This window comes from Oryx dammah, unplaced genomic scaffold, assembly GCF_014754425.2.
Source record: "Oryx dammah isolate SB20612 unplaced genomic scaffold, SCBI_Odam_1.1 HiC_scaffold_25, whole genome shotgun sequence".
Classification (NCBI taxonomy): Eukaryota; Metazoa; Chordata; class Mammalia; order Artiodactyla; family Bovidae; genus Oryx; species Oryx dammah.
Window position 1 is genome coordinate 94732499 of NW_024070209.1, and position 20774 is coordinate 94753272.

At 45.1% G+C, this 20774-nt stretch overlaps 1 protein-coding gene across 3 annotated transcripts in view; it reads right to left on the bottom strand.

Annotated features, from left to right (window-relative positions):
- Window positions 1–20774, bottom strand: part of GOLGA1 (golgin A1) — a 47875-nt gene that overhangs the window by 7289 nt on the left and 19812 nt on the right. For all 3 annotated transcript variants that reach the window (XM_040225109.1, XM_040225111.1, XM_040225110.1), the window contains exons 11-19: window positions 15088–15213; window positions 10725–10820; window positions 8079–8174; window positions 7090–7239; window positions 6474–6569; window positions 1973–2062; window positions 941–1043; window positions 677–837; window positions 152–298 (exon numbers count right to left, since the gene is read on the bottom strand). In XM_040225109.1, the coding sequence (XP_040081043.1) occupies window positions 152–298; window positions 677–837; window positions 941–1043; window positions 1973–2062; window positions 6474–6569; window positions 7090–7239; window positions 8079–8174; window positions 10725–10820; window positions 15088–15213 (1065 nt within the window). The remainder of the gene's footprint in view (window positions 1–151; window positions 299–676; window positions 838–940; window positions 1044–1972; window positions 2063–6473; window positions 6570–7089; window positions 7240–8078; window positions 8175–10724; window positions 10821–15087; window positions 15214–20774) is intronic.

The following is a 20774-nucleotide window of genomic DNA, read 5'->3' on the forward strand; positions in this document are numbered from 1 at the left end:
TGAAGCGACTTAGCAGTAGCAGCAGCAACAGCAAAGCCGCCCCCAAGAGGGGCCCGGGGCATCAGCACAAAGCCTGAAGAAGGGACTGGAGGGTTTTAGGCACAAAGACAGGAAAGGAGACATAAACAGCTGAGGTGAGGAGCATCCTCACCTTATTTTTCTCTAGAAGTTGCTGCTCCAAGTCCTGTTTTTCCTTCTGTAGCTGCCCCAGATCCATGGCTGCCCCCATCTCTCCGTTTGGTATTCCCTCCACAGCTGGAAGCTGGTATTCGGGGTCTTGCCCGGCCCTCGAGGTCACCTACAGGGTGGTGGCAGCACAGGTGATGGTCAAGCTAAGTCACTGACTTCACTGCAAAGGGGACGACTGCCGTGTCCGCCAGGCACCCAGCAGGAACGAGACTGTGGAGATCCCCGTAGGGCCCTCTGGGGGGCAATCAACCTCCCACAGAAGGAGCCGGCTGGGAAGGAGGGCTTTAGCACTTGAACGCAGACAGGTGTCGTCGCATCAGATGGGCTCCTCAATGCTCACAGATCCCTCGTCAGGGAGGTACCCTCCCGTTGAAGAGGAACCCGAAGCTGCCCAACGCCCCCCAGGCCTGCCCACTGCCTCCACCCACTGGTGACATGCTGGCCCCCCACTTGCCCCCACACCCTGAGCAGCTCAGGCGGGACTCACATGGGGCTTGCTGGCTGACAGCACCAGGGGCCGCTCCTGGCTCGTCAGCCTCAGCAGGTCCTCCTGCGTGGCCGTGGCCTCCGCCTCCTCGGCCCTCAGGCCCTGCAGGGCCTCCAGCTCACTCTGCAGCTGGCGTGTCTGCAGCAGCGCAGAGTCGTGACCTAGGCCAGGCACAGGAGTAGTGAGCACCCTGCCTGGGCCCCTCCAGGCTGGGGTCCCCAGCAAGAACAGGCGAGAAGGCTCAGGCGGGGGCAGGGGCCTCACCTTTCTTCAGCTGGAGAATCTCCTGCTCTTTCTGGAGAATCACTTCCATTTTCTCCTGCAGACTCTGCTCCTTCTCACCCACCACGGCTGTCAGGTCAGTGGCCTTGGAGAGAAAACCCAACATGAGAGAAGGCTAGGAGTAGCAATCACGTCTTTCTTAAAGGAGTCTCCACTTTTCCATTACCCAGGGTCCTCCACGAATCCCTCCCTGAAGGCCACAGCCTAGAACATTTCCCAAGCTAACCTCTGCACCTATTAAGAGAAACACGCACAAGTCAGTTCTCTTCGGCAGGCACAGGGGCAACTGCCCCCGTGGGCCCCTGCCTGCAGTGGGCCCACCGCAGACATGGCCATTATGCCCAGCCTTCCCACAAGCTGTCACGACTGTAACTTCATGTCCTGCCTGTGACGTGCCCAGCACTGGATGCACACAACTTCACTGTTCTGGTATTCATGAAGCTGTGATTATCACAGGGTCTTTTCAGGGGCAACTCCAACAGACCTGTTAAGAACCTACCACAGTCTTAGAGCCAGTTACCCAGACCGGGGGCCTGAGCCTGAGCCTGTCCTCAGAAGACAGCTTCTCCCACCCTTCTGGCTGAAAGCTCAACTGTGGTCTGTGGGGCCTGCAGCCAGTGGGGTCCACCTCCCAGAATCAGAACCTGGGGGTGGACTTGCCTCCAGGTAACATTTATAACAGTAACCAACTATCAAAATTTTAAAAGGTTATCCCATGGGGTGAGAGTTTCTTTCCTTTTGTCTTTTTTTGGCCACACTACATGGCATGTGGGATCTAGTTCCCCGACCAGCGATCAAGCCCACACCCCCTGCACTGGAAGCACAGGGTCCTAACCACGGGACCACCAGGGAACTCTGGAGGGTTTCTAACGTTTTTCTCCTACCTTCCTAGAGACACCAGGGAAACCAAGCAGCTGACGGCATCCCTAGACCTGTGTCCACCCCGTTCTGAAGAGACGGGCGGTAGATCAGTCCTGGCTGGGAATGATGGGGGTCGCATCCCACGGGGCCTACCTGCTGCTGCAACTCTTCCCTCTGCTTCCGCACCTCCTCCAGGGCTTGAGCCATCGCCACACTCACGATTTCTCTTTGGCTCCATTCTTCCTACAATCCAGAAAACGGGTAGCAGATTTGAGTCCCAAAACCCAGTTCCCACTTTCTTTGCTGCACACATCACGTGAAGCCCACAGAGAGGACTGTCTCACAGGAACAGACAAGCGTGTCTCCTGCTCCCAAGGTTCCCAGGCTATCTTCTGGCCTCACGGCCTTCCGTTCCTCTGTGAGAACTATCCCAGTGCACAGCCCACTAACCCCTCTGGGCACAGGCACACTGCTGAGGACTGTCGTACCCTGAGCACACCAGTCAGTACTCAGGCCAAAGGCTAGGGGACCCAGACTTGAAGAGCTGCTCTAATAAAATCAACACAGAACCAGACGACTCAGGCCCATGTGAACGGAGCAGCAGACTGGAACAATTTGATTACAGAAATGATAACAAGCAATTACTAAATTTTAATAGAGCAAATGTCAGATTCATCAAAATCATCCATACAACAGGAAAGAAAATGGAGGCTCTGAGAGGTCATGTAATTTGCATGAGGTCTGAGAGTGAGTAAGTGGCAGGGCCAGGTTTTAAGCCAGTGCCTGAGCTCAGAACCAAGCCTCTGGCTGCTACACTCTACAACCCAGGCCTTTCTACCTCAAGCAGGGCTGCTCCACTGGCCCTTCCCAGATCACTGCGCCTCTTTCCTGACAAACACATCAGTCCTCTTCCCTGACATGATGCTGTGCTCACTGATCAACCCCCAGATGAATAATAATATGACTTCTCAGGTGCCTGCACACGGGTCAGGAGTGTCTGCTGTTTCTGTCTATCCACAACCACTCCTTTTGGGGGTAAGAGCCTCATCACTGCTATTCCCCACTCCCACCCTGCAATTCCACATGGTCCTGGTAGGGCTGCCAATAATGATGGCCCCCGTTTTGTGGCTATAGGAATAAGCATGTTATTCAGGCCTGGTCAATCATAGTACCTCATCCCCATGGCCAAATCAATTTGTCCAAGGGTGGCTCTGCCATCCAAGATGAGCCAATCAAATCCTTTTTTATATTAAAATCCATTTTTAGTATGGTAAAGTTGAGCGGGACATGTCTTCACTCCCCTGGGGTTGCTAAGTTGGAATGTTATCAGTGTGGAGTTGCTGAAGTGATGTCCTATCAACCATCATGGAGGAATGCAAGGACAAGCTGGGTGACTGACAGGGTAAGTCAGGTGAGGCAAGCAAGGAGGAGACCTGAGGCTGTGTTCTAGTTGGACAAGTCTTTCCGGTTCTGTGAACTACTCAGCTCCACCTATGAAATCTCCTTTTCCAATTACACAAGCCAGGGGGTGAATGGAGGGAGATGTCAACCTCACGGCCTGTCCCTTCTGACTTCTACTGGGGAGCTGTCAGAATTGACTTTCCATGAATCCACCTCTAGTAGAGAAGGAAAATTGGTGCTGGAACTCAAGAGGCTGAAAGTGGGACCTTGAACTACCCCAGACAATCCCCTGCATAGGAGAAGCTCTGCTGATACAGGAGAAAGAACAAGAGGTTTCAGGCTGAGCCGAGCTGTGAGATCCTGGCCCTGCAGGCCCAGGTGCTGGGACGGGTGACAAGAACGTCCTATGTCTACAGGAGCCTTTTCTGGGGAAGTTCAGGACAGACAGTATGACTGACGCTGTCTTAAGGGACAGGAGGCGGGCTGTGAGCAAGAAAACAGGAAAGTGTGTCAGGGCAGGAAGCAGAGGCTCAAAGCACCTCCATGCCAGGAACTGCACTTGGCACTTTTCATCCACAGTCACGCTTTATCCTCACGGTATCATCCTCTTGAGGTCAAGGGTCAACACCTTCAGTGTGAAAAAAGGAAACTAGATTCCCTCAAGGATCAGCTCGTGAGGGGCCAGGGTGGCACCCAGAACTGAATCCACGTGGTTCTAAAGTCTGTGCTAGTGCCACAGAAACACACATGACCCAGCAGCTGAGGCTGAGCTCAGGGCCACTGAGCAAGTCAGCAGGCCACCCAGACGCACAGTTCTCTGCCCCTGGAAATGATTTTCCCAGAGGACTGTTCTGAAAAATATGGGTCCGAACAATACCAAAAAAAAAAAGCGTGCACCTAAAAATAGTGTTTCAAAACACCGGAAGCGAAGATTGACAGAGGGAGAAAGAGACAAATCCACGGTCATAGCTGAAGATTTAGTACCCCTCTCAGTAAGTGACGAGACCCATAGACCAAAACAAGCAAACAAACAAAAGCAGAAGGCCTATGAAGGTCTGAGCAATACTGCTGACCAACGTGGCCTCTCTCGCTCTTACAGAGCGCCCTCCCTAAGAGCGGACTACATATAGGTTTTCAAGTGCATTCCGTTACTTACCAAGATAGACTATAGGTTGGGTCACAAAGTAAGTCTAAACAAATATCAAGCACTGAAATCATTCAGAATATTATCTGACCATAACGATATTAAGCCAGAAATCCAAGACATTGAGAAAATTCGCCCAAACGTTTGAAGATTAACCACGCTCCGAAAAAGCCTGTGTGTGCTGTTTTTCAGTTACTGCCTCAGCCCACACCCAACATTTCATATTCTGCTTTTAGATGCTGAACCTGGGATTCCACAAACCATGTTTCTCCCTTCGGGTCCAGCCGGCTCCATATTCAGGTATTGATACATACTCATCTCTGCCAGCAGGGGGAGCTCCAGGGAGACTGGAATGCAGGAGGAGGGAGGAAAAGACTGCTCCTTTTGGTCAGATTGCAGTTTCTGCGAGCAACGCAGCTTGGCCCTGGCAGCTGCAAGTTCTTCCTGAAACAGCAGCTGCATCCACTCTGCCATCTTCTGACACCTGCAGCTGAATTCATTCATGGCCCTATTGCTCGGCACACACACCAGCATCAACTGTAGTACAGAGCCCCCTCTTAAGAGGTCTGACTGGCAAATCTGCGGAGCTCCTGTTCTTAATTCCTAAATTTAGTTAATTCCAACTTCTTCACTTTCTTCTCTTAGTCTTACAGTTGGAAAGCTGAGTTCTACAGTTGCTACCTTTGTGATATCTTTTAACTGTTTCAGTGCTGGAGAAGCAACTACCTTAGAACATAAATTCTCACTCAAATAACTGGGGTGGTGGTTCTCTCCTAGCTGGGCCGTGAACAATGTGCTGTGCATAGATTTTCTTCCTGGGCACATACTTGCAATAAGCACTGCTATCCATTCGTTCCTCCCTCTTTACCTCTTCTGTACATCTAGAATTTTCCTTCCAGTACTTCCTTTAGTGCAAGTCTGTTATCAACTAATTCTTTGCGTTTTGTTGCTTTTCTTTTAGTGCTACTACAATGCTGTGTCTGGGTATGGATTTTAAAACTTGTCCTGTTTGGATCTGTAAGAACTCTTATACCTGTCCCTGTGACTCGACAGCTTTCATCAGTTTGAAAAATTCTCACCCATCATCTCTTTAATGCTTCTCAGTTTTTTTCATTGCCTCTGAGCTTCCACTGACACATGATAAAACATCTCACAGTATCCTGTCTTTTATCATTTTTTCCCTGCATTTCATTCTGCCCTTTCTTCCATTACTTATCTCTTTAGTTCTAATCTGCTCTTAAGCTCATTAATTGTTTTTTAGGAGCTTTAGTTAAGTATAATTGACAATAATAAACTGCACATAAAGTGTACAACTGATGAATTATGATGAAACCAATACCAAAATAAACAGTGAAAATATCTATTCCTCCAGAAAGTTTCCTCAGGTCCTTTGGAAATCTACTGCATTTTTACTTTCAGCTATTGCACTTTTCAGTTTTGAAATTCTTATTTGATTCCTTTTCAAAACTACTGGCTTTTATTATAATTTCTGAATCCCTGCTAAAATGTTCACTTTTGCCTTTTATATTCTTAAACAGAGCAAGCACAGCGATATACAAGCCTCCTCAAAGGTCTTCCTGCTTCTGTACTTGCCTCCTTTACAAAGCATTCTTCATACAGAGCCAGAGTAATCCTGTTAAAACAAAACTTCTCACATCTTCCCTCTGCTCAAAACTTCCAGTTGCCTCCTCGACAACCCCCTATCATCCACAAATGCGAGTCCCCCACTTCTCTCCTCATAGTGTAGGACTTTCCCTTGGCCACTCCAAATGCACACATAAGGACAGGACACCTGGACTTCCCTCATGGTCCAGTGGCTAAGAACCTGCCTGCTAATGCAGGGGTGCGCGTTGGATCCCTGGTCTGGGCAGATTCCACACGCAGCACGGTGGCTGAACCCACGTGCTACAGCTACTGAGCCTGCACACCTAGAACCTGTGCTCTGTAGCAGGAGAGGTCACTGCAATGAGAAACTCTTGCACCGCAATGACAAGTAGCCATCACTCACCAAAACTAGAGAAGGCCCACGTGCAGCAACAGAGGCCCAGTACAGCCAAAATTTTTTTTAAAAGACATGACTTTGTGAAACTGACACAATTAGATAAATACCTTCAGCTTCTTTAGTTCAAGCTGGTGATGCTGTAAAGAACATTCACATTCATTCTTACTTTCTTTAAGGGCTGCATTTTCTTGCTCCAGCTTTCTCTGCAAATTGAGGAAAGTATACATAAAAGAAAAGGTCTTTACGCTATTTCCCCTGGGTGTAGGCCTCTTTGACATGTAACCTTTAAAACTGCCCCTTTCCCTTTTGTTGCCACTGCAGGGGTGGGACAGGATAGGGTTTGGGGTCAGAAAGGGAGAGTCACTCTCCTCACAAGAAGAACTAAGGCACTTGATTCTGAAGCCTATGGAACAAGGAGGGAGACCAGGGAAAGGGGGAAGCCATTAGGGATGGGCAGTACACATTTTAGGAAGACAGGAAAGCAGCTGATGGGATTGGTCAGGAAGTCCATGTGCAGCTCAAGAAAAACCATCTGCTTGGGGTTTTCGTAAAAAGCAGTCTTTTTACAACCAGTCTCATGAGCAGGTGTGCTGTTAAAATAGAAAAACTCCTCTAAAAAGTGGTGCCCGAGTTCAGAGGCAGGCTGGTCTTCTTCCTGTCAAATGGCCTGGCAGCCTGGCTGCGTGTGAGCGGGGTGCTCCCAGCCCCTCTCCCCTCGCTCACCAGCTCCCGCTCTGTGGCTATCAGGTCGGCCACCCGCACTCTCCCCAGGTCTGTGAGCTGGGCCTCCAGTGCGTGGATCTGCTCCGTGCGCTGCTGCTCCAGCGCGAGGGCCTGCTGCTGGGCGCGGCTGCTCTCCGTGTTCGCGGCGGCCTGAGGGGGCAGCAGAGGACAGCTATTCCTGGTGACACGGGCCCTACTTTGTCCTCCAAAGATGAGTGTCCCATAGAAACAACTCTCCTTCCTGACCTTCTCCAGCCTGGGTGCTGCTGAGGTCCCCTGGCCTGTTCAGGAGCTGGGGCTAGGGGACAGCTCTGGGCACCAGTCCTAAGACACAGCCCTCCTTCACTCTACTCAGTGGTGCCCTCTGTGGCTGAGGTGCTTCCCTGGGGAGGCACACAACACAGGGAGCAGAGCAGGGGCTGTGACCTCCAGAGGGTGCGGGTTTGGCCATTTCCTAGCGGGGAGACCCTGGGCTAGCGGCCTGATCATCTTCCTGAGCCTGCGTCCTCTAGTGGATGAGGACAGCAGTGCACGGCTCTAAGGTCTGCTGCCAGGACTAAATGAAAACACATGTGGGAAGAGGCAACAAATGTCTTCACTTCTCTAGTTTCTAGCTCTACACCCGACCTGGGGCTGTGACTACGGGCTGAGCCCTTGCTGTCTCCTCCCCAGGGCCTGGAGCTGTTCTCCATAGCCCCCAGCTGCAAGATGAAGTCTGACCGCCAGTGGTCACACAACACTTAACAGTTCCAGAATTAGGCAGGGCCCTGCAGCCAGCTGTTAGGTGGGAACTAGCCAGTCACCACCTCTCCCGGTAACTCAGACCCTCCAGCAGGTCCTGACTCCCTCTCTCGGCAACTGCCTGTCTGCCCACAACTGTATCTAAGGTCCAGGTGCCATTCCAGGAGCTGGGAGTGAGTCTGGGGACTTCAAGGGAACCAAGGAAAGAATCAGGGGCCTAGAACACAGCAGGCATGATCACCACTTACCAGCTGTCGAATTTGAGCTTCCTGAGCTGCCACCACATCACTGCTCTGCTTCAGCTTCTCCTCAGAGGCCTGCAGGCTCTGCTCTAGTTCTTTCACCTAAGAGGGAAAGAGAAGTATCCTTTTGTTCAAAAGAAGCTGAGTAGTAACAAATGGCTTTTAAAATCAAATTTATTTAAATCATAAAGCAGGTACACTAAAGAAAAAATTTTAATTAGAAAAAAAGATGCTCATAAGTCAATCATTATAAAACACTATCATTCTAACAGTTTCATTTTTTTGACTTTTTTTTTTTACAACTTTGTATACAATTCTAGTAAAACTGTGTATTTTTCCTCCGTGCTCAAATTCCCTTCTATGTTTCCATGTAGTCTTCAAACCTTAGATTATTTCCTCAAAGGATGTTATATAATTTCATGAACTGCTGCCTACTGTCCAGGTAACTCAGCTGTTTTCTGTTTTGCAGATAGAATGAGGCAGCAGTTGACATCTTCATGTAAATATCACTTGCTTAGGATACATTTCCAGAAGTGGGATTATTGCCCGTGAGACAAACTTAGGTCTCCCTTGCTCCACACACGCCGACCAAGTCTGACTGTGTCTCTGGCAATGCCCCAGGACACAAGGTCCGCAGGGCGGACAGGACGACACAGCACCCAGTGCTGAGCGAGAGTCGGCCTCCAGCACGATCTTTCCATCTGACTCAAGCGGACTTTACCAACTTCTCCTACAAAGTTTTTGCTGAGTAAGGTCTCCCCTGGAGCAACTTTATTATTAAAATACAAGCACATAGAAGGTTGCAGCTTTGTCAAGGAGAGGGAGGTACCAAATGAGAAAAGAATGTTTTTAGGCCTCACGGTTCCTCATATATGTTCAGAAGTAAGTTTTCATGGAAACAACCACACAAGAACAGTGTGAGCACTTCCACAGAGGAAAACAGTTAAGTTATTTGCTCATGATCACAAATTTTATCAGTGCAGAGCCAGGACTGAAACTTGCCTTTTTAAACTCTTGGATTTAGCAAATATCTATGCAAGTTCCAGTTTGCAGGCAGAGCTCAAGAAAGATTCAGATCCTCAGAAAGCTATGTATGGAGTTATCATGTGACTCAGCAACTCTACTTCTAGGAATATGCCCAAGAGAAATGAAAGCATAAGCCCACACAAAAACCTTGTTCATACAGTAACACTCACTGCAACAGTATTCACAACAGCCACAAAGAGGAAACAACTGAAATATCTATGGGCAAATGAATGGATAAATAACGTGCTATACCTAGAATCGAATTAAGGTCTGAAAAAGGCTTGTTCAGTCTTAAAAAGTAATGAAATTCTGACATATGCTATAACATGAGTGAACTTTGAAGACATTACGCTAAGTGAAGTAAGCCAGACACAAAAAGACAAAAACTGTATGATTCCAGTTTTTGAGGTACCTAGAGTCATCACATTCATAAAAACAGAAGGTAGAATGGTGGGTGCCAGGAGCTGGACAGAGGAGAGAACGGGGAGTTATTGTTTTGGCACACAGTCGTAGTTTGAGAAGATGAAAAAGTTCTACGAATGGATAGTGGTGATGGTATGCAAAAAATAAATGTACTTAATGCCACTGTACACCTAGAAATGGTTGAAATGGTAAATTTTACATTTATGTGTATTTTACCATAATAAAAAAGATAATTGAGAAATAGAGCTGAATTAAAATAAAGCTAACAAAGCTGTAGTTAGGAAAAAATACAGCTTTACATGTATTAATAGTGACCAAGAAACAAGAAAGACTTTAAAAATGAGTTAAGCAATTTGCTATGGTCTGAATATTTGTGCCCCCTCCAATTCCTATGTTGAAATCTTAACATTTGACGAGATGGTGTTAGGATGTGAGGTGCCTGGGAGGTACTCGGGTCATGAGTGGCACCCTCATGAATGCGACTAGTGCTCTTATACGAGGCCTCACGGAGACCCCCTGCTACTTCTACCACTTCACACTCGTGAAACTGGCAAGAAAACTAAAAGGCTGAGAAACGCCAGTGCTAGAAAAGACAGAGATGCATCAATAGGAACTCTCTCGCGTCCTGGGCAGCCCTCTGGGAGCATTCCTGTCCTACCGAGTCACGTTAAGTCACACACACACACTATCCTTCTTAAGGCAACGAAATGAGGATATTCCCTGCAGGGTAATCTGCGGTGACAGAAAGAAGGTGGCAGGCTGGATATCTAGCACCCAGGAGATAACTATGAAGTAGAGGAGGTAAGAACAATGAAGTGGATACAGAAGATGGAGCAGTGCAAAGTAACGAGGAAAATTCACGTACAGCTGTATCCTTTACCTAAATTAACACACACATAAAACAATGCTAGCTGTTTTAAGGTTATCCGGCAATAAAAGGGTCTCTACTACACTAGAATGGCTTCCTATGGGAGGAAGGGGAAAGAAGATAAAAGGGAAGAAACAGAGAAGAAAACAATCTTCTGTGGAAGAACGATGCTAATGTGGCAAGAATGGAGAAAATGACTACCTCAGTTCTCTACAAGTAAAACCCCAAAGAGAAACCCTTTGGAAGAAAATCTCTGACCCAGGGGAATTCTCAGCCACAGCCATGTCATCTAAGGGCACCAGGGCACCACCCAGACACAGGGGTGAGGTCAGTACCCGAGTCTCCAGGTTGTTGATGGTCTTGGCCTGGCTGCTTCTGGCTGCCAAGAGCTGCTGTCTGGTATCCTCCAAATTCTGCTCAGCAAGTGTTTTCTGTAAGTTGAAAGAAGAGAAAAAGGAAACAGTCATTTCTCCATTGCATATACATTTACTGATATCTACAACACATTATGATTTGTGCGAGGCATGAAGGACATGAATATGCACAAAAAACTTCAAAACAGTAGAGAGAAAATTCACATATTGTAAAGTATACAAAGATAAACTTGACAGGTTTTTGACTTTGAGGCCGCGGCAAAGACTAACCCAAGAGAGTATATAACAGAGTGCAACAGTGCTCACAAAGCAGCAGCAGAGAGCAGGGGTTCCTCACTGCCTCAGGAAAGGAAGAGGCTTTACTCTCCATAGCTGACCAGGGCCGAACCAGAGCACCTGGGCAGAGGGAGGACACGCAGTTCAGTTCAGTTGTGTCTGACTCTTTGCGATCCCATGACTGCAGCATGCCAGGCTTCCCTGTCCATTACCAACACCTGGAGCTTGCTCAAACTCATTTCCATCGAGTTGGTTATGCCATACAACCTAACCATCTCATCCTCTGTTGTCCCCTTCACCTCCTGCCTTCAATCTTTCCCAGCTTCAAGGCCTTTTCCAAGTAGTTAGTTCTTTGTATCAGCTGGCCAAAGTACTAGAGTTTCAGCTTCAGCATCAGTCTTTCCAATGAATATTCAGGACTGATTTCCTTTAGGATTGACTGGTTTGATCTCCTTGCAGTTCAAGGGACTCTCAAGAGTCTTCTCCAACACCACAGTTCAAAAGTATCAATTCTTCGGTGCTCAGCTTTCTTTATAGTCCAAAACTCACATCGATTCATGATCAATGGAAAAACCATAGCATTGACCAGACGGATCTTTGTTGGCAAAGTCATGTCTCTGCTTTTTAATATGCTGTCTAGGTTGGTCATAGCTTTTCTTCCAAGACACTTGTCTTTTAATTTCATGGCTTTGCAGTCACCATCTGCAGTGATTTCAGAGCCCAAGAAAGTAGTCTGTCACTGTTTCCACATCTATTTGAAATGAAGTGATGGGACCGAATGCCATGATCTTAGTTTCCTGAATATTGAGTTTTAAGCCAGCTTTTTCACTCTTCTCTTTCACTTTCATCAAGAGGCTCCTCCATTCCTCTTCACTTTCTGCCATAAGGGTGGTATCATCTGCATATCTGAGGTTATTGATATTTCTTCAGGCAATCTTGATTTCAGCTTCAGCTTCATCCAGCCCGGCACTTCGCATGATATACTCTGCATGTAAGTTAAATAAGCAGGGTGACAATATACAGCCTTGACGTACTCCTTTTCCAATTTGGAACCAGTCTGTTGTTCCATGTCTGTTGCTTCTTGACCTGCAAACAGATTTCTCAGGAGGCAGGTAAGGTGGTCTGGAATTCCCATCTGTTGAAGATTTTTCCCATTTGTTGTGATCCACACAGTCAAAGGCTTTGATGTAGTCAATAAAGCAGATGTAGATATTTGTCTGGAACTCTCATGCTTATTCAGTGATTCACCATATGTTGGCAATTTGATCTCTGATTCTTCTGCCTTTTCTAGTTCTGGCTTGAACATCTTGAAGTTCATAGTTCATGTACTGCTGAAGCCTTGCTTGGAGAATTTTGAGCATTACTTTGCTAGTGTGTGAGATGAGTGCAATTGTGTAGCAGTTTGAACATTCTTTGGCATTGCCTTTCTTTGGGATTGGAATGAAAACTGACCTTTTCCAGTCCTGTGGCCACTGCTGAGTTTTCCGAATTTGCTGGCATATTGAGTGCAGCATTGGACTTTACTTCCATCACCAGTCACACCCACAAATGGGCATTTTTGCTTTGGCTCCATCTCTTCAATCTTTCTGGAGTTATTTCTCCACTCTTCTCCAGTAGAATATTGGACACCTACCAACCTAGGGAGTTCATCTTTCAGTGTCATATCTTTTTGCCTTTTCATACTGTTCATGGGTTCTCAAGGCAAGAATATGGAAGTGGTTTGCCATTCCCTTCTCCAGTGGACCATGTTTTGTCAGAACTCTCCACCATGACCTGTCCAACTTGGGTGGCCCTACAAGGCATGGCTCCTAGTTTCACTGAGTTAGAGAAGCCTGTTCCAAAGAATAGAAAGGAGAGAGAAGAAATCCTTCCTCAGTGATCAATGCAAAGAAATAGAGGAAAACAACAGAATGGGAAAGACTAGAGATCGCTTCAAGAAAATTAGAGATACCAAGGGAACATTTCACGCAAAGATGGGCTTAAAAAGGACAGAAATGGTATGGACCTAACAGAAGCAGAAGGTATTAAGAAGAGGTGGCAAGAATACACAGAAGAACCATACAAAAAAGATCTTCATGACCCAGAAAACCACGATGGTGTGATCACTCACCTAGGGCCAGACACCCTGGAGTGTCAAGTCAAGTGGGCCTTAGGAAGCATCACTATGAACAAAGCTAGTGGAGGTGATGGAATTCAGTTGAGCTATTTCAATCCTAAAGATGATGCTGTGAAAATGCTGCACTCAATATGCCAGCAAATTTGGAAAACTCAGCAGTGGCCACAGGACTGGAAAAGGTCAGTTTTCACTCCAATCCCAAAGAAAGGCAACTCCAAAGAATGCTCAAACTACTGCACAATTGTACTCATCTCACATGCTAGCAAAGTAATACTCAAAATTCTCCAAGCCACACTTCCACAGGACATGAACCGTGAACTTCCAGATGTTCAAGCTGGATTTACAAAAGGCAGAGGAACCAGAGATCAAATTGCCAACATCCGCTGGATCATTGAAAAAGCAAGAGAGTTCCAGAAAAACATCTACTTCTGCTTTATTGACTATCCTAAAGCCTTTGTGTGGATCATAACAAACTGTGGAAAGTTCTTCAAGGTATGGAAATACCAGACCACCTTACCTGCCTCCTGAGAAATCTGCATGCAGGTCAAGAAGCAATAGTTAGAACTGGATATGAACAACAGACTGGTTCCAAATTGGGAAAGGAGTACGTCAGGGCTGCATACTGTTACCCTGCTTATTTAACTTATATGCAGAGTCCATTGTGCAAAATGCTGGGATGCATGAAGCACAAGCTGGAATCAAGATTGCCTGAAGAAATATCAATAACCTCAGATACGCAGATGACACCACCCTTATGGCAGAAAGTGAAGGAGAACTAAAGAGCCTCTTGATGGAAGTGAAAGAAGAGAGTGAAAAAGTAGGCTTAAAACTTAACATTCAGAAAACTAAGATCATGGCATCTGGTCCCATCACTTGATGGCAAATAGATGGGGAAACAATGGTAACAGTGACAGACTTTATTTTCTTGCACCCCAAAATCACTGCAGATGGTGACTGTAGTCAAGAAATTAAAAGATGCTTGCCTCTTGGAAGAAAACCTTTGACCAACCTAGACAGCATATTGAAAAGCAGAGAAATTATTTTGCTAATAAAGCTATGGTTTTTCCAGTAGTCATGTATGAATGTTGAGAGTTGGACTATAAAGAAAGCTGAGCACCGAAGAATTGATGCTTTTGAACTGTGGTGTTGGAGAAGACTCTTGAGAGTCCCGTGGATTGCAAGGGGATGAAACTAGTTAATCCTAAAGGAAATTAGTCCTGAATATTCATTGGAAGGACTGATGCTGAAGCTGAAACTCCAGTATTTTGGCCACCTGATGCGAAGAGCTGACTCACTGTGAAAGACCCTGATAATGGGAATGATTGAAGGCAGGAGAAGGGGACGACAAAGAGGATGAGATGGTTGGATGGCATCACCGACTTGGATATGAGTTTGGGCAAGCCCCAGGAGTTGGTGATGGACAGGGAAGCCTGGCATGCTGCAGTCCATGGGGTCGCAAAGAGTCGGACACAACTGAGTGACTGAACTGAACTGAACTGAGTGCAGCACTTTCACAGCATAATCTTTCAGGACTTGAGATAGTTCAGCTGGAATTCCATCACCACCACTAGCTTTGTTAATAGTGATGCTTCCTAAGGCCCAGTTGACTTCGGACTGCAGGATGTCTGGCTCTAGGTGAACCAGCCAGGATGTCTGGCTCTAGGGAAGACACTAGAGGTGTGAAACAGCAGGGGGCATCTGGGGAACTACAGCTTCTTGAAAGTCACAGTGATGACGGGTTCAGGTCATGAAACAAGACTGGAAAGTTAAACAAAGGCCAGATCATGAGAAAAGCCTTTTATGTTATAGAAGGAAGCTTGAACTTAGTTCTGTAGGCAGTATTTTCCAGAGTGAAGTCATTCAGACAGTGGCATTGACTTCTCTGGGTTGGGGTGGGGAATTTAAGTTTGAGGTTTACTCCAGACTAGTTACCTCTTTCAGAAGTTCCTGCACGTGTTCTTCCCCTGAGAGATTCTGCTCTAGTCTCTTCTCCAGGGATGCAACCTTCTCCTGCAAATGTGTGATGAGTTTTTCTTTCTCTTGAGTTTCAGCAGTGACCTGCAGGTGAAAGCAGAGATTATGTTACACTCTGTCTCCCTCCCTAACCACCTCCTCTAGAATCATCATGTTTCTCTGAAATTCTGTTTCCAACTGCATCCTAGGAGAACATACAGCCAAGAAATCTTCCCTGAAAATGGAACAGAAAAGATACAAGATCAGAATCCAACACTACTCGGGTCTCTGTTTCAGGCTTAGTGCAGTAAATAGCAAATGCTCCCAATTTAAGCAACTGACCACTGGGAAGGAAGGATGCTATTGCCTCTGTGGAATCTAGCCAGGACCCTGCAAAGATGGTCCTCCTCTCTAAAACAACCTTCGTATTGTCATGATCTTCCAGCTACAGGAATGCTCCTCCCACTCCCATCAAGCATAGGTTTAATTCTACTAATCCAGAGTCCAACAGGACCTACAACTTTATACCAGATGCCAAGAACCAGCAGAGGTAATTCCACTCAAGCTCCCAGCCAATCCTATAATGACCTACAGAAGAATACGCTTGGAAACAGGGGGCTAGATGAAGCCTTATAATGACAATGTAGCTGTCTTCAGGTTGAAGAGAGAACTGAAACAAATGACGGTATTCTCCCTGGCTCACAACACCAGAATCACAGGTGGACCACACACAGCGGCACCCTGCACCACGGCCCCAGGTACACAGCTGCCCACATGCTCATTTCAGTCTACCTCTTCAGCAATGATGGTAGTGATGGCGGCGGTGGTTGGGACTAACTTTGTTCCTTTCACTACTGCCAATCTTTGATGCTGCGCAACATCAAAACTGACGATCCGGGAAGCTTTCATTGTATCATTTCTTAGCTCCTCACTGGTCCTTACATTCACTGAAGATGCCCATTCTTCACTCCAAAATAAGGTCGTACAGAATCAACATTACATTGTGAAGACTAGAACCTCCTCACATATAATTCACTTCCTCAAATTCCCTCACTTTATGCTCTGCTGCTCCAACTCAAGCCACAAACTTTAGACTGCAACTCAGCCAATTCTCTCCTCAGAATAAGATGCAGCTACTTGGGTCCAAGGTTTTAGAAAGAAGCTTTTGCCACTCTGATTTCTCACAGGGGTGACAACATATATAGTAGAGCAGAAGTTTGAAGAATGGTTTCATTCTGCATAATTCAATAAACTTTGATCAAGCCTATACTCTTTGTGCTGTCTCCCACGGATATAATCAGCTACAGCTACTGACCCAAAGAAGCATGGAGGCTGGTGGCAGAGATATACACGTAATTAATTATAAAATAATACAACCGTGCTCCAACAGAGAGACATATAAGGTGCCATGAGACATCAGAGGCAGAAGGGATTAACCCAGCAATCTGATCAGGCCTCCTAAGCAGGCAAGTCCAGGTGGAAGGTGGGGAAGAGAAACAAGCTTTCTGTGTAAAAGGCAGTATGTGTAAAGGGGTAAACAGACAAGTTCAACATGACCAGGAGGCTGGGTGGAGAGGAAGAAAGAAGTGAAGACAACTCCTAAGTCTGTGGCTCAGATGCCTGGTTGAATGGTAATATCATGCAAGGCAGAGGAAACATGGCTAAGAGGGAGTTTGACAGGAAAGAAACGCAGTTTTGGCCAGGCTGACCTACCTTTAATGGGTCCCTTACTAATAATGTTGACAACAGGAATAAGAAACAGTATGGTACAGGAGCAACTACAGTTTGCAGAGCATGTGCAAACACTTTCTACTCCTCTAGTCCTTACAATCACCCTTTACTTGACCATTTACAGGGCAACTGAAGTTTAGGAACTAGCCCAATAGCACACACCGTGCTGAGAGAATAAGGGTTCAAAACCCAAGCCTTCCTATTCCAAAGCCTGTACTACGTCCACTACACATCAATATGAACTTGAGAGATACAGCTGACCCTTTCTAGTAAAAACCAAAAGAACAAGTAAGTCTCATATAAGTCACTGTGTAGGAGGGCCGAGTCAGGGAAAGAAGAAAGAATCAGTTGCCAATTTCCAGTTAGTTTTCTTGTGCACTATATTCCACAAGGAGTGATTCCCCACCTCTGGATGTTCGACTTCAAGCCCTCAGCACTTAATGTGCTACAGCTAACACCACACTTAATGGTGAGAGACTCAAAGGTTTCCCACTAAGATCAGATACAAAGATAGGATGTCCCCTCTTCCCACTTCTTTTTAACATCATCTGGAAGTCTCTGCTAATGCAATGAGGCAAGAAAAAGAAATAAAAGGAATGGAGACAAGGAAGGAAAACATAAAGCTGCTTTTGTCTGCAGATGATATGATCATCTGTGTAGGAAATCCACATGAATCAACAACAACAACAAAAACCCTGGAACTTAAAAGTGATTTTATCAAGATGGCAGGATACATGGTTCACTCAGTTCAGTTCAATTGCTCAGTCATGTCCGACTCTGTGATGCCATGGACTGTAGCATGCCAGGCTTCCCCGTCCATCACCAGCTCCTGGAACTTGCTCAAACTCAGGTCCATTGAGTTGGTGATGCAATCCAACCATCTCATTCTCTTGTCGTCTCCTTCTCCTTCTGCCTTCAGTCTCGCCCAGCATCAGGGTCTTTTCCAATGAGTCAGTTCTTACATCAGGTGGTCAAAGTACTAGAGTTTCAGCTTCAACATCAGTCCTTCCAATGAATACTCAGGACTGATTTATTTTAGGATGGACTGGTTTGATCTCCTTGCAGTCCAAGGGACTCTCAAGAGTCTTCTCCAACACCACAGTTCAAAAGCATCAGTTCTTTGGTGCTCAGCTTTCTTTATAGTCCAACTCTCACATCCATACATGACTACTGGAAAAACCATAGCACTGACCAGACGGACCTTTGTTGGCAAAGAAACGTCTCTGCTTTTTAATATGCTGCCTAGGTTGGTCATAGCTTTTCTTCCGAAACACTTGTCTTTTAATTTCATGGCTGCAGTTACCATCTGCAGTGATTTTGGAGCCCAAGAAAATAAAGTCTGTCACTGTTTCCACTGTTTCCCCATCTATGTAAAATTCAATTGTTTTCCTATATACCAACAACAATGAACAAGTAAAATTTGAAATAAAAACACTATTTATAGTAAGACTGCAAAAATGAAGTATTTAGGTATAAATCTAACAAAATATGTATAAGATATACATGGGGAAAACTAAAACTCTGATCAATGCAATTCAAAAAAACTAAATAAATGGAGTGATATTCCATGTTCATGGATAGGAAAGACTCAATACTGTCAATGAATCAGTTCTTAACAAGATCAGTTTTTTTTTTTTTAATTTTTATCTTTACTTTATTTTGCTTTACAATACTGTATTGGTTTTGTCATACATTGACATGAATCAGCCATGGGTGTACATGAGTTCCCAATCCTGAACCCCCCTCCCACCTCCCACCCCATATCATCTCTCTGGATCATCCCCGTGCACCAGCCCCAAGCATCCTGTATCCTGCATCAAACACAGACTGACGATTCATTTCTTACATGATAGGATACATGTTTCAATGCCATTCTCCCAAATCATCCCACCCTCTCCCTCTCCCAGAGTCAAAAAGTCCATTCTAAACATCTGCGTCTCTTTTGCTGTCTCACATACAGGGTTATCATTACCATCTTTCTAAATTCCATATATATGTGTTAGTATACTGTATTGGTGATTTTCTTTCTGGCTTACTTCACTCTGTATAATAGGCTCCAGTTTCATCCACCTCATTAGAACTGATTCAAATGTATTCTTTTTAATGGCTGAGTAATACTCCATTGTGTATATGTACCACAGCTTTCTTATCCATTCATCTGCTGATGGACATCTAGGTTATTTCCATGTCCTGGCTATTATAAACAGTGCTGTGATGAACACTGGGGTACACGTGTCTCTTTCAATTCTGGTTTCCTTGGTGTGTATGCCCAGCAGTGGGATTGCTGGGTCATAAGGCAGTTCTATTTCCAGTTTTTTAAGGAATCTCCAGACTGTTCTCCATAGTGGCTGTACTAGCTTGCATTCCCACCAACAGAGTAAGAGGGTTCCCTTTTCTCCACACCCTCTCCAGCATTTATTGCTTGTAGACTTTTGGATCACTGCCATTCTGAAATGGTACCTCATTGTGGTTTTGATTTGCATTTCTCTGATAACGAGTGATGTTGAGCATCTTTTCATGTGTTTGTTAGCCATCCTTATGTCTTCTTTGGAGAAACATCTATTTAGTTCTTTGGCCCATTTTTTGATTGGGTCGTTTATTTTTCTGGAATTGAGCTGCATAAGTTGCTTGTATATTTTTGAGATTAGTTGTTTGTCAGTTGCTTCATTTGCTATTATTTTCTCCCATTCAGAAAGCTGTCTTTTCACCTTGCGTATAGTTTCCTTTGTTGTGCAGAAGCTTTTTATTTTAATTAGATCCCATTTGTTTATTTTTGCTTTTATTTCCAGTATTCTGGGAGGTGGATCATAGAGGATCCTGCTGTGATTTATGTCAGAGAGTGTTTTGCCTATGTTCTCCTCTAGGATTTTTATAGTTTCTGGTCTTACGTTTAGATCTTTAATCCATTTTGAGTTTATTTTTGTGTATGGTGTTAGAAAGTAATCTAGTTTCAATTTTTTTACAAGTGGTTGACCAGTTTTCCCAGCACCATTTGTTAAAGAGATTGTCTTTTCTCCATTGTATATTCTTGCCTCCTTTGTCAAATATAAGGTGTCCATAGGTGTGTGGATGTATCTCTGGGCTTTCTATTTTGTTCCACTGAAGATCAGTTCTTGATCTATAAATTCAGTGCAATCAAAATTAAAATCCCAGCAAGTTATTTTATGGATATCAACAAACTTAGTTTATATGGAGGGGCAAAAGACCCAGAACAGCCAACACAATGCTAAAGAAGCATAATGTCAGGACTGCCACTATTTGACTTTAAGACTTACTACAGCTACAGTAATTATGACAGTATGGTATTGGCAAAAGAACAGACAGTTAGATCAATGTAACTGAGTAGAGCACCCACAAATACAGTCAACTGATCTTTGACAAAAGAGCAAAAGAATACTATGGAGCAAAGTCAGCTCTTTCAACAAAAGGTGTTGGAACAGCTGGATACCCACATGCAAAAAAAAAAAAAGAGAGAGAGAGACACAGACCTTACATTTTTCATAAAAATTAACTGAAAGTGGATCACAGGCCTAAATATAAAACTCAAAACTATAGAACCCCTAGAAGATAACATAGAAGAAAACCTAGGTGGCGTTGGATATGACAATGATTTGTTAATTACAACACCAAAGCCATGATCCATGAAAGAAATAACTGACAATTTGATTTCATCAAAATTAGAAGCTTCTGCTCTGCAAAAGACAATGTCAAGAGAATGAGAAGACAAGGACAAACCAAAGACTAGGAGAAAATATTTGCAAGACACATGTGACAAAGGCCTTTATGTAAAACATATTTTAAAAAACTCTTTATGATTCAACAATTAAAAAAACCCTCAAAAATAAGAAAACAAACACTCAAGGCAAAGACAAAGAAGGTACAGGAAAGAAAGAAAGAAACCATCTTTATTTGCAGATGAAATGGTTGCTAGACTC